The sequence below is a fragment of the Grus americana genome, chromosome 10 (genome assembly GCF_028858705.1).
Source record: "Grus americana isolate bGruAme1 chromosome 10, bGruAme1.mat, whole genome shotgun sequence".
Classification (NCBI taxonomy): domain Eukaryota; kingdom Metazoa; phylum Chordata; class Aves; order Gruiformes; family Gruidae; genus Grus; species Grus americana.
Genome location: NC_072861.1, coordinates 8,846,147 through 8,859,601, shown reverse-complemented (window position 1 = coordinate 8,859,601; position 13,455 = coordinate 8,846,147). Strand labels below are relative to the sequence as shown.

The window sequence follows — 13,455 nt, the reverse complement described above, 5'->3', positions numbered from 1 at the left end:
TATCAGTCATTGTGGTACGAGGTTGTTATGAGAAAAATAACTTCCTGTGTTGATGGACTTGGCATGCAGTAAATGGAGATGTATGGATGCAAATTTAAGGTGGTTGTAAATGTAGCTCTCCAGAGCTCTAGGTGTGACCATGCAGCGAGCCATAAGTAATCAGTACAGTGTATTGCTTGTCTTTGACTTTCTCTCTAGCTGAAATGGTGCCCTGAATTCAGTGTTATTAAGAGTTCCCTGTTTTCCAGGACAGAACAGAGAAATAAGAGGGCACTGGAACACAGTGCCTCTGCATATGCAAGGCAAGTTTTTTCATCGTGGCCTCTGTGGGGAGGAAGAGAAAGAGTGTTCTTTCATAAATGCATGAATGCTATTCAAGTAGTAGCAATATCCATTGCTTTGTCTGAAGGCCACAGAACTGGAATTCTTTTTGCCTTTCTTCACATCCTTTCCCCAGAAGAAATACACAATTATTTCCAAACTCTCCCTTTACTATACCTATATACACATTTATTGATACATTTACTTTGACTGGCTGGGGCTCCACAGAGTGCTTGTTTACTATGGACTGGACTTTGCTCATTTCATTAGATGACAACACTCCTTGTTTTCAGTGGGTTCCAGAACAACCTTCCTTCATTCATTTTGCTTTCAGAAAAGGACTCCATTGCTTGTACCTATGTGACTGCTTGGACTGGTAAGACAGGTTGCAAACAGGCCAGAGAGATGGGGAATATGGAAGGTGGTGATTGTCCATTCACAGTCCCATGACAGAGTGTTGTCTGTGCCACTAGTTAAATAGAAATGAAACTCTGCTTAATATATTCCTGATATCCCAGACTTTTAGGAACAGTACCTCTTTTTGAAAATGCAATTTCACTCCTGTCATTAAGTTTTCTTCTCTTTTATCCCATCTGTTTTAGTCAAGTTACTTTATCTATTGTGATTGCCTGTAGAGTGTTGATTAAACCAACAGTATTATTCTGTGACACTGAGGTATAACCATTGCTTGCCATACAATGAAGTAGCTTGGCCTTATTAACTGCTTCGTTACTTTATCTAAATAGGCACCATTTCAAAAGAGGAATGCTGTTCTTGGCAATGAAAGTAACCCTGGAATAAAGGGATTGCTTGAGGGAGAGTTGTATAGTACCTGGCCATGTGAATTTTATTGGCTGTCAAATAACATTCAGTCTGTCCTTTCAATCTCTTTTAGCATTTTGAAATGAAAGACAAGTAGAATATCACTCCATAAAAGATCTGAGTGTTAATTTAATCATTTCTGACTCATCTACTAGAGTAAGACAAGGCATCATGATTTTTTTAAACATTATCCAAAACTCAAGCTGTGATGCAGCAGTTTGCGAGGGTGCCCCACTGGTTCTGATGATTTCAGACCTTCCCCAATAGCTAAACTTTATGACCATGAGGGTGAGGATGAACTTTGGCTATGACCTAGATCTGCAATTCACAAGTGTTTTCCATACAGCTGCAATAATATTCCAGAAAATGTAACTGGCCTTTTACTTCATTCACTTTTGCAAAGGAAAATAAAGCTACTGTGAGAGCAGATCTTTTGCTAAGAAAATATTTTTTTTTAATATTTTTATAGCTCTGTCAACAATAAAGGAGTCTCACAGTCTAAAGTCTTTCTCTAAACCTTTTTAATGGAAAAAACTTCATAGAAAATATCCTTTTACTTTTTTAATAACATATAACTATATACATGATTAAAAACTGTAACAAAAAGCTGCAGGGACTGGAAAAATGTTTTGTTGGATCCATGCAGATGGTACATTTAAAAAAGGATTTCGCAAATCCATGTATATCAAATGAGGCTGCAGTGACAAGGTTGAAAAAAAATGGCAACTCTGTATTATATACCGGAATGTACTGGGAATAAAGCACAGACTTACAAAATACACAAAAAGAATACAAAAGAGTACACGGTGTAAATGCTGTTAGCACAGGAACTTTTTTTTTAAGTAAATAGGAGAAAAGAAGTAAAATCTCCCTTTTCACATTTTATGTTGCAGTTTAAAAGATAACTAACTTCTTATTTGCTGTATTTTGTTTTTCTTCACTCTGACATACACTACAGTAGAAGGATATGGCATTTGCATTTAACAACTCAGGAATATTTTGATTCATCTCCATGTCTGTGAAAGTATTGTCATTTCTGAATAACATGTATACATATTGCTTTAGAAACACACACACAGTTTGACATGAGTTAGAAATACAAAATATTGAGGGCCATCACACTACAAAGTGCTGGATACTCTTGTCCTGATCCAGCAGCTTGTTTAAGGATACATACAACTTAAAATCTAAGAGGAATTCCTCAGAGAGTAAAGGAAGTTAAGAACATGCAGAAATTTCTGATTTGCTGATCAGGCCTGGAGTTTTCAACAGTTAATAGTCTAAACTCTGCAGCTAGGAAAACTGTTACACCTGAGGCCATAATTCTGTCCTTACACCGCAGATAATGTAGCTACACAGTGTAGATTTACTGTACTTTTAAAATAAATTTTCTTAATTCTAAGTTAAAACACAAAATGAAACCTCTTTTAAAAAAAGTCCAGGGAATCCAGCTCTGCAGCTGGAAAGAAAAAAGATGGTGTTTAGTTTGTTAGTTACAAGTTGGAAGAGATTCTGTAGGCAGCAGGTAGCAATGTGACAGGTTTTAAACACCTTACTTCTGAAAGAACTTGCTTGTATTTTTGTCCTGGGCCAAAAAAAGAACAGACATAATTGAAAAGTCAGTACCAGCCAGTAAGCTCACTTGAGGCTCACAAGCATGGTGAGGATGGCAAAGCCATCATTTAGTGAGAAAATAAAGTCAGGTGGGCTTTTGCTGGGTTCTTCCTGCTGTAACGCCTACTTAATAATTCCCAGTGTAATCACAGGCAGTTTAATGACAGATAAATGAATGGAGTCTGTGTGTGCATATACTTGTTTAAAAAAAGAAAAAAGGTGAAAACAACAACAGTAACAACAAAACTAGACAAGCAGTGAGAGCTGAAATATTCTGCGAAACGTTGGGATCTGTTCCTGTTCTCCTTAACACCCTCCCACCCTGTCTGGCCATGCTCTTTTAACAGGCAGGTAAAACCTTTCAAGGTCCTGTAAGTGAGGGAGGATTTTTGTTTATAGCAAGGCATAAAGTAATTATGAAAATAAGCTTTGAAAACCAAATCGCTGTGGGTCATGAAAGCCAAATCTCACTGGTAAGTATTTGGATGTCATTGTCCATATAATGGTTTGATTCCCTCCCCAGATTGACCTCTTTATGCAAGCATGCTAATTGGAAAGTTGCCAATGTACCAGTTTTTGGCTCGTTACCATTCAGAGTCTTTTATTTTTTACGAACATCAATGATACTTGTTTATGTTGCTCACTGCTAGCATTTTGGGTAAAATCTGGCTTGTAAAGCCCTGATTGAAACTAGAAGGTCAGTACAAGGCAGGTCTCTTTGAGAAGGCAACCTGAAAGCAGTAAAGGCTTACTTTGCTTATTTAAAGAAGAGATAAATGTGTGTGTGCATGCATTTGCATTTAACAGCTTTATAGCTAGAACTGTCACTAAATGATGCCCAATAGCAATTTTATCTCTTGTTATGATTTGTTTTATAAAGATGTAACGATTCTCAGGAGAGAAAGTTTTATGAAAACATGCAGAGTTGGTTTGCATTATGTATGCAGATATGTGCCCAATATATATGTTGCAACTTAATTTCTTAAATATATATTGTGTAACACTTTTTATTCCTGAGTGCTGGTCTCCATAAGGAATAGAGAGGGTGGCATCATGTGCTCTTCTGCACAATGTGGTCCTTTGTCGTTTTAGGAGTTCTTCTGAGGGATCTTTATTGTTACAGTTTTAACTTCAGAATATTCTCTCAATCCACATTCACCCCTAGAAAACAAATTAAGGCATGATCTTACACCAGCCATTAATTCTTTATTGAGCAAAAACTTGCAAAGTGATTCCTTGATAAAGTTAAGATATAGCCTAAAATTCTCGGCATAGGTTTCTGTTATACTATGATTTTGTGCAGGTTTTCCTTTCGTGTCATCTTTCAGAAAACCTGAACATGAAGTTTCAGTTTAGGTCAAAAGAACAATGGATGGCTCCAGCATTTGATAAGGAGATACAGAACGACATTAAACCCAGAAATACTCACTGTCCATTGATTTGAACTGTTGGGAGTGAATTAATGCCCTCTGTCCTTTCCAGACCTTGAAACTGTCCAAACACCAAGACCTACACCACTGGCTGGTGAAATTACTGCTTATATTTGCACTCAAGAAAGAGAAGGTCCAAACTGAGTACTATGGTAAATGAACTACTCACAACCCTGTATAAAGATGAACTTGACTCCTAACCCACCAATCTTTTTGGCAATGACAAAATAGCCAGCAGCAGAAATCAGCATTTGCACATACTGTGAAAGGGTGTTCAGCTTGCTCAGATTTCCACTAGATTTACATAGAAGACCTCTTTTGTCCTGGCACAGCATCTTACATACTGCTAGAAGCTAGCCACTTAATAGGTCCCAGTCATCTGACACATGGCTCTGAGGGGTACATGTTCTGCTTTGAATAAATTATGCTTAAGAAATTGGTGTTTCTGATTGCTGTGTAGATTTTGTTGTAGCCAGCTCTGGCCTGGCTCATCTCTTAGGCAAGTCGGCTGAGTTTTAGAGTGGATATTACATGGCTTCTTGGGAGTTACGCCTGTCTCCTCTGAAGTATAGGTATTTGCATGTTGCTGTGCATATTTTGAGTAACGGAGAAGTGTGTTCTAGTCAAGTCAAGTTCTAATATGTCTGCTGGATGCTGTGTAAGTCCAAGTCTGGAAGTAGAGTATCTCTTCTATATGAACTCATATGAGGATACTTTCGCATTTGTTTCTTGGTTAAGTTCTTCCCCACCCTTAAAACATAGACAATACTGCTCCCTTACTTATATTAAAATCTAAAACGTGCTGACATGCATATCATGTTAGCATGTTTACTATTTGACACTGCCTTCCCTCTGGATCCCCCTGTGCAGAATTTAGTGTCAACTGCAGCATAAAGGATATTTCAGGGATATTTCTCAGAACCTCCTTCTAATAAGTGTTGCTTTCAGAATGGAGTGAGGGGCCATTGTTCAAAGCAATTCAACCCCTCTGTATGCCCCCAGTGTTCCATAGCCTACTTCGTATTTACCTCTACACGGTAAATTTTGCACAAAATGTAACATTGGGGGAGGAACTCCTGTAACCTTCCTTGGAAAGTCAATTAATTTGGGCAGAAATATCAGTACTCACCAGCCCATTTTACTCCACCTGCAGTTTTGAAAACTTTCTGATGTGCATGTCGGCTTGGTAAGCGTTACATGTGATATAGTGGTTGATATTTAACTCAGACCGAATATTCAGTAGGCATTTTAAGATTTACCAGAGTCTTAAGTACATGCAAAGGAATATATTAGTAAAGATTTTTTGACATGTGAAAGGTTCCCATTGATTTGGACCACCCCCCAGCTTTCAGTAGAAAAGCTCTCCAAAGAATGACCAAAAACTTTAGCTATTTGTCAGACTCAGCTGAGCCACAGAACCATTCCCTTATGGCTCAGCAGAAGCTGTCACCAGGAGCTGCGTGGAGCCCAATAACTAATGCTAGTAAGTCTCTCCGTGTGAAAGTTTCTGCTTGATTTGGTAGGGCTGTGGCTTGGCTCCAGACACCTGTTGGACACATTTCTGCAAGTCAATAGATAACCTAGCCAACAGAGTATCCAGCATTTTTATGTATGTTCCTACTGCCATTTGGTTTCTTTTCTTGGTCTAGCAAGCAAAATTAGATATATTTATTGTCTGTTTCTTCAGCTCAAGGATTCAGGGCCTTATTCATTTGTTTTCTGGCTGAAAGTTTGGAAGTGGACAACTGTGTTGAATTCTAAGGCAAGTATTTTTCAAATGTTAAAAAGTTGGTCTTGCTGAATAGGAAGATGGGTTATTCCAGACATTCAGAGCAGAAGAGTCAGCGTATGTTCAATTAAAGGGCTCACTTGTGCCCACAGCCTAATACAGGGAAGTAGGGAGTAATAATATCCTGTTCTATGGCCACTTTGGGTCTTCTTGGATTGCAGTTTGGTGTCAGGGTGAGAACAAGGGTTGTGTCTCTGAAAAGGAAGGAACCCATGGGTCAAGTTGGCATGATGTTATCTGTTGGTTGTGTAGGTGTGAGAGAAGGGGAACAAATTGCTCTTCAAAAAGAAATATTACATACCCTCTTCCCTCCCTCAGTCCAAGAGAAAAAAAGATAAGGAAAAGAATTATAACTCCAAGCTGTTCTCCTGCTTGCGGTTCTTTTTGGGAACGCAACTATGCACTGCTGTATCTCAGAGCTGTCCAGACAATAATAATTCCTCTGACATTAATGGATAGCTCTGAAGTAGAATGACACCTCCTTCCCTTGAAGACATTTGGACAGGAGCCAGAATTTTGGGGGACTCTATCTAATATAAAATGGCCACATGTGGATATCTGGGATGAGTCACCTGATTTTTAGTTACAGGAGTTAAACTTTACCACTTGAGTAGTGATAACTGTAAATGTAAAAAAAAATCCCTCTTTTAGACACCTTTAGGAATACAAAAATATTGTATGTAGCCTTAACGTAAACAGAAATCAATAGTATTGTGTACATGAGTTCTGGTTCTCTACTAGTATACGCATACCCTGCTACATTTTGTGGGAGTGTAAAATGAGTATAGCAGATCCCAACTTTCTGTGTGTATTTTTTTTCCCCATGTGTGTAAAAATATGTGAATTTAAATGCAGGAACAAAACAAGTCCCAGAGAATATAGTGCTAGCACAGACAGCAGAGTGGCACAATTATGATCTGGCTGTAACATAGTGTTAGCTTAGCAATGACACATATATATATGGGCACTTTATCTTTTTTCTTTTTTTTTTCTTTAATTACCTGACTCAACGTTATTTATGCTGTAAAATGTGTCCCTTAAAAACAGGGATCTAAGAAACTGTGGCATTTTAATAAAAAGTATGGAGATATTAATGCAGGGGGGAGGAGGTGAGTTAGAAGGTGATATCTGATCAAAGGGGTTCTGAAAGGAGTAGAATAATTATTCATAAGTAGGTTTTTAGGCATTTTTGTGAGATAGAGATTATTGCCATTCCAAATATTTATTGTTTATGATGAATATTTTCAAAGCTGTCGATGGGAATCAAGTTTACAACTACCATAGATTTTTCCATGGGAGCTGGGGTGCTGCCTGGTTTCCCCCCCCCTTTCAAAAACTCTACGATATCAATATGTGAATATTTTGCTTGCACAGTTAACCTCCCTGAAGTCAATGGGGTCACTCTTGGGTGTCAAGTTACTCATGCGCTCTATCGAGCTTAGTAGTTTTAGAATATTTTCACAATGATAAGAGTTAGATGAGCTGACATATTTATGCCAGTGTGAGATCACCTCATAACTCATGAATGTGGAGAATAGCATGAATGTGTTATTCAAAGTACTCCCTAATGAGGGAAAATATTTCAGACTACGTAGAGCTTATTTTATAGATCAAGCTGTATACTTCAACATATTTAAAGTTTTAAAGAGTTTGACCTTACTTTAGTTTTACTGCTGAGTTTGCCATTAGCCATAAGCTATTTTGAAAGCTTAGGTGAGACATAATCTGGTATACATGCCTCCTGCACAGAAATTAATTGAATCCTTTATTTGTGTAACCAATCTGGGGCTCGTGCAGTTGCTAAACTTCCTTGTGATTGTAATGAGAACTAAAAACTGGTAAGACTTTAGATTAGGTACATGGGACAATATTTGAGCATGGAGCTCCATTTCAAAATATTTGGCACTTAGTTCTAACTGGAATAAGAAAGACAGAAAGCTTTTTATGGAAGGTGATCTTTTGAAAGGGATGTAAACACATTTGTCTGTTCTTCTCTAGGCCTGATTTCATTTAATATTGTTTATAAATCTGGAAGAGATAGATAACATTTCAATAAAATTCAGATCCATCTATATTAATAAATGTAGGAAAAAAGTAAAGAAAGGAAAAAAATAGCAAGAGAGGCAAAATATATGGCAAAGCAACTCTGAAACAAGTACACTAAACCAGTCAACAAGTGCACAGCAGTACCAAAAAGAGAATCTTTCTGCAGAAGTGCTGGTTAATATGGCTAAGGAAAACTCTCAGAAAACACAGGTTACAAGTTCAGAAAAATACTCAGAATTTTTTTAGTTCCTTTCAGAATAAGAGGGGAGTTCCAGTAACTTATCCTGCTATGTCAAAAAGAAAAAAAAAAAAAAGTCTTACCGTGTTAATCAATTGCATTTAGAAGTGGCAATGTTTATCAGTTATGTTATGCCCTGATCCTCAGATGGGAATATTTCCTGATCTTAATTTGCATGAAAGGTTTCACTAATGTTTATTAAGTTGTAGAGCTGAAAACAGTTTAGAAGACAGCAGTGTAATACTTACATCTCTCTCCCATTGCCAGACATTTTGAATCCTCCAAAAGGACTTTGGGCATTTAAGGCATTGTAGCAATTTATCCTGTAACGGGAAGAGACATTAAGTCCAACTGCTCTGTCAGAGACACCTTTGGACAGCTCAGGGAGAAGCTGAAACTTGTGGAGCTAAGGACACTGTATACCTCTTAGTAATAACAAACTTGCTTCATGTTGAAAAGAAATGAAAGATTTATGCCACAAAACCAACATTCTGCTCCTTACTTATAAGGAGAATGGGATTTCGCCTGTGAGGACTGGAGGACGGCACCAAAGACTTGGACGCAGCTTCAGTAATGAACTGTTAATCTGCTGACAAACCTCAGTGCCAGTTTATAACACAGAGGTATTAATATTTGAATATGTCTTTTTTTCTCCCTGATTTCTTGTGGATCTTTAGTTTACCTAGGCTTGACATACCAAGTTGCAAGCTATTAAACCTTGGAAGTGGCATTACCTATTCCTAAGGACTAGAGAGGTGTCCTCTCAGTTCCTTAATGTTGTAGAAAGTACAGGATTCTTTGTGCCTTTAGCAGAAAGCTCACAGGATTCCTCTGCTCCACAGAAAGGACCGTTTATACTCTGCTTTGTTTATTTTCAGTAATGCCATTCAGCAGTGTGGCTGCCATGCTAACGGGAAGCAAGACACTTTCCAGTTTTCAATAGCATTCACCCGCAGTGAGCAGAGTCACAACACCTCCCTACAGCTGTTCCGTATCTTGGTTAGTGATTCACCACAAGGATGGTCTAGATAAACAATTTTCAGACAAAGGCTGCAAAACTGAGGTGCTGTAATGATAGTGAGTCAAACTCTTTATCACCAAGAGCAGGAGTGTGATAACTTCTGCCTTACCAGACTGTCCCAGCCTGCATTGCTGAAGAGACTGTCAGGGCCTTGTTTATGTCATTTGTAAAGACAGCAGCTACCAGCCCAAAATCAGAATTGTTGGCTCGCTCTATAACTTCATCCATGGTTTTAAATCTCAGTATTTCTTGAACGGGCCCAAAAATCTGCAACAAAGATTGATAATTAATAAACCAGCCCACTCAGAGGCATTTTATTCCTGTTTTATTCTGCTTTTTAAATTGTCTTCTCTCTCCTGTTGTACTCTTTACAGAATTCCATAGCAACATTTAATAGTGATAATAGTTGGCTGTAAAACTGCGGGAATTTCCCAAAGCAGTCGCCTCAGTGGAACTCATCCATTCTTCCCTTCTTTGAGGTCTAAGACTTTACAGCCAATGACCAAAACTGAGCTTCTTTACCCAACTGATGTCATCAGCTGCTGTGTGCATAAAGAGTTCTGAAAAGATTTTACTTTTTTTCCTTTTTTTTTAATATAGTGGTAATTTTCACTTTAAAACTTTTGTCCCAGGTAGTAAACAAAAGACAATAAAATCATGCTTAGGACATTCTAAATGATCTTGCCCGTTTGTGTCAATACCTCCTCCTTGGCAATCCGCATGTCATCTGTTACATTGGAAAACACCGTAGGTTCAATGAAGAAGCCCTTTCTTCCTAGCCCTTTACCACCACATTCAAGTTTTGCTCCTTCAGTAATGCCGCTTTGAATCAATTCCAAAATCTTGTTATATTGTTTTTTATCAATCTGAAAGAGAGAAGAACTCATTTGACTTGCAGACCGTGCACTTGACAATCAAGCAAAAAATGTTTTTTGGGCAAGTCATGTCACAGCAAGTAGACTCATGCTTATATTCACTACTCTCTGAGCTAGAGATGCCACAGATCTACAAATATCTGCTGACTGTAACCTAAGGCTCAGTCTTCTTAAGGATCTGTCCCCTTATGTATGTGGCTCAACCCACATTTTTGCTAAACAATCAGGTTTCTAAGCACAAACAAAACAGATCATTATTTTTTGTCCCAGGTTAACTTCCTGAAAATTATATAAGCCCAGCTGGTAATTACTGGCAGGAATGTTTTCTAAAGACCTATTTTTAATTCTGCCCATCTTTTACTTAGAATTCCTGTCTCTCTAGTGGTCTACAAGCACAGTAGACAATTATTGAAAGTTAAGTGCCCACAGAGACATTTGAGAGCTTCTCACAGTTTACAGCTGTATCTTCAGGGCTGAAGATCAGAATCTTGCTGTGAAAGCTGGGAGGCAAACCTATTGATATTTAAGATGAGAGTTTTTACTTAACAAGAAACACCTCTGAGCTGCACGGGTTATCTACTCCTTTAGAATTTTAATCTTTGAAACACTTACCATGTCAGCTACCCTGGACTGTGAGTGAGTATGCACTGACTGACCTCTGTCCTAGTAGAGTTTAAACACTTCCAGGCAACTTCTAGGCTGTAGAGCCAAAGCACTAATCCTTTACCTGTGGGCCTTGTTCTGTAGTTGGGTCAAAAGGACTCCCCACAACTCTCTTCTTTGCACGTTCTACGCTTCTTCTAACAAACTCTTCATAGATAGATTCTTCCACATAAATCCGTGAGCCTGCAGTACAGCATTGACCTTGATTGAAGAAGACCCCTTGGTGAGCTTGTTCCACAGCATAGTCCACTAAAAAAATTGAGACAGCATATGTTGCTCTGAAACATCATTGACACATCTGCTATTGTACTGGTGTCATGCGTATCACAGTGCCACATTCCCAAAACTTCAAAGCAGAAGTAGGATTTGGTAAAAAACAAAAACAGTGACCAAATCATACTATTGTTGTGTCAGGTCATAAATTAAGATGATTAATTTCATTTTGTGGCATAATTCTAGTGAAAATACAGAGGGTTTAAACATATCTGAAGTTGATTTTTTTCCCCATTTATTCCACCATGGACACAGGGTTTTCCAGCTATACCGGAGGGATATTTAGGAGTGTTACAGCTGTTTCAGAAAGACTAGATTGCAAGGGACCACTTGGGACTTCAGGCATCATCTAGGTAAAGAAGGGTCCATAGGTAAGACATTCCATATGCCATCTCGTGACCCAAGCCACAAAATATTGCTTAATATCCCACTGCAAAAATTAAATAAAGTCACTGCTATAGCAGTCTATAGGAATAGGGTATGCAAGAACAACTTCGTCAGTCTTATATGCCAGCAACATGTAATTTATCAACTAAAACTCTTAAGAGACCCTAGTAATTGGAATGTGCCCCACGTTATAAAGTCTGTCTGACTGGGGTCAGTAGAGGAGGGGAAAATTTGTCTGTGATCCCAAGTTTGCACTTGGTTTAATACTGCATATGTGAGAATTACAGCCAAAGTACTTGAGAGGATTTGACTTTGATAATGTGAAGACCTCTCCTTTCTGCAAGACAAAAACATCTTCTTGGCCTATACTGTTGACTGTGTAAGGCTTTAAAAATATAGGTAGTTTATACAACAATCAACCCTTGATTTCTACTTTAACTTCATTGGGGGTACAACTAACACATCCACTATCCAAGCAGGAGAGAGGATCCGGTCATATTTAGACATTCAGAGCTAAATTCTCCCATTGGGTGTAATAGCTGACTAGACAAGAATATTGAATTCATCCTTAAACAGTGATGCCCTACAGCACTGTAATACCTCTGTTATCAGCTGTAGCACTTTGGAACATTGCTTAAAGTTTAATCTTTTATGGAATAAACAAAGCAACAGTGCTTTACTTTCAGCACATCCTAGACAGCTCCATCTAACAGAAATGTCTTATTCTGCCCTCAGTATGGTCTTGAAAAAAAATTATATAGGATGTTCCACAGACCACATTCAAATTTTCATAGGCACCTCCATGGAGATTGAAAACACTAGTGGATAGAACCAATTAACTGATGTTTCTTCCTCTATTGTTAACACAGTTTTTCACCATGAGGGCTCTAACCATTCTTCTCTGGGTTTTTCTGGTGCACTAAACTTTGAACAGCTTTGTCATGCTTTCTTCTAACTTTTGGCACATAATGTTCCTCAAACAGAACAAACTGCTCCTTTGGAATGGTGACCAAATTGTCTGCTGTTCTTATATAGTCAGAGCTTTGAAGTCTGAATCTCAGGTCAAGTGCTGGTGGTTGTAATTATGGGAAGACCAGAGAGCTTTAGTATCATATACTGTGGAAAAGACAGTCCTGAAGGAGACTGTGCTCTCCTCGGAGCCCTGTTATTCCCCTGTTGCCTGCAACTTCTCCCCAGGTCCTCAACCTTATTTGGCAGATACAGCAAGTCACAGATAAACTACAGCTCTGTGTGGCTGCTAGGAGCATTTGTTCTTCCTGTTGTGGAACACAGACCTGCCCCCAGCATATATTACTCTACTAGAAGTGTTCAGGTGATCCAGTCTGCGTAGGTTAGGGACACTGGAGATGCAGTGATTTCTGGTGGGAGATAGAGATGAGTAACTGGGTAGAAGGCTGTAACATCTGCATCTGGCTGCAGTTGACAGGGGCTTACCAGGATGACTGTGGCTGTAATTTAGACCCCCAATTTGATAAAACATTTCTGTGTAGAAAAGCTGCTTAAAGTTGAGGGGAAAAAAAAAAAGCTGCTGAAAGTCGTTCAGACACTGGTAAGTTTTGAAAGCTAATATAGGGTTGTAACCAACTTTTGTAATTCATGCTATTCAGAATCATTCTTCTATTCACTTTCCCCTTTTAAATTAAAAGACCAAATCCTTATGCCTATTTATTTGGGTTACAAAGGTCTCAGAAAATGCATTGAGTACAGTGTGCCTGAAACAATAGCTCAAAGCAAGGTGTGAACTGTCCCATTCATCTTAATGGGGTGTTAACTTCAAAACCTCCTGCTGACAATTTAGATATCAACATTTTTAACTATTTCATTGCTGATCATTTAAGCAGAAACTTCCAGTTTGTGTTTTTATCCTATCCTAAACCGCTGTCTTGTACCTTCTCAGGTGCCAAAAATCTCAGCTGCACAACATCATCCAGCTGCCAAAATCTTCAGCTCCCTGC

The 13,455-nt window shown here is 38.5% G+C and overlaps 1 protein-coding gene across 3 annotated transcripts in view; it reads right to left on the bottom strand.

Moving 5' to 3' along the window:
- ALDH1A2 (aldehyde dehydrogenase 1 family member A2) overlaps nucleotides 1-13,455 on the bottom strand; it is a 65,797-nt gene that overhangs the window by 7,472 nt on the left and 44,870 nt on the right. Inside the window, exons 9-13 of one of the 3 annotated variants that reach the window (XM_054836461.1) lie at nucleotides 10,884-11,068; nucleotides 9,983-10,147; nucleotides 9,391-9,548; nucleotides 8,509-8,583; nucleotides 1,662-3,918 (exon numbers count right to left, since the gene is read on the bottom strand). In XM_054836461.1, the coding sequence (XP_054692436.1) occupies nucleotides 3,846-3,918; nucleotides 8,509-8,583; nucleotides 9,391-9,548; nucleotides 9,983-10,147; nucleotides 10,884-11,068 (656 nt within the window). In that variant the 3' untranslated portion in view covers nucleotides 1,662-3,845. Of the gene's footprint in view, nucleotides 1-1,661; nucleotides 3,919-8,508; nucleotides 8,584-9,390; nucleotides 9,549-9,982; nucleotides 10,148-10,883; nucleotides 11,069-13,455 lie in introns of those variants that run through there. The other 2 variants (XM_054836462.1, XM_054836460.1) reach the window with 2 other exon arrangements.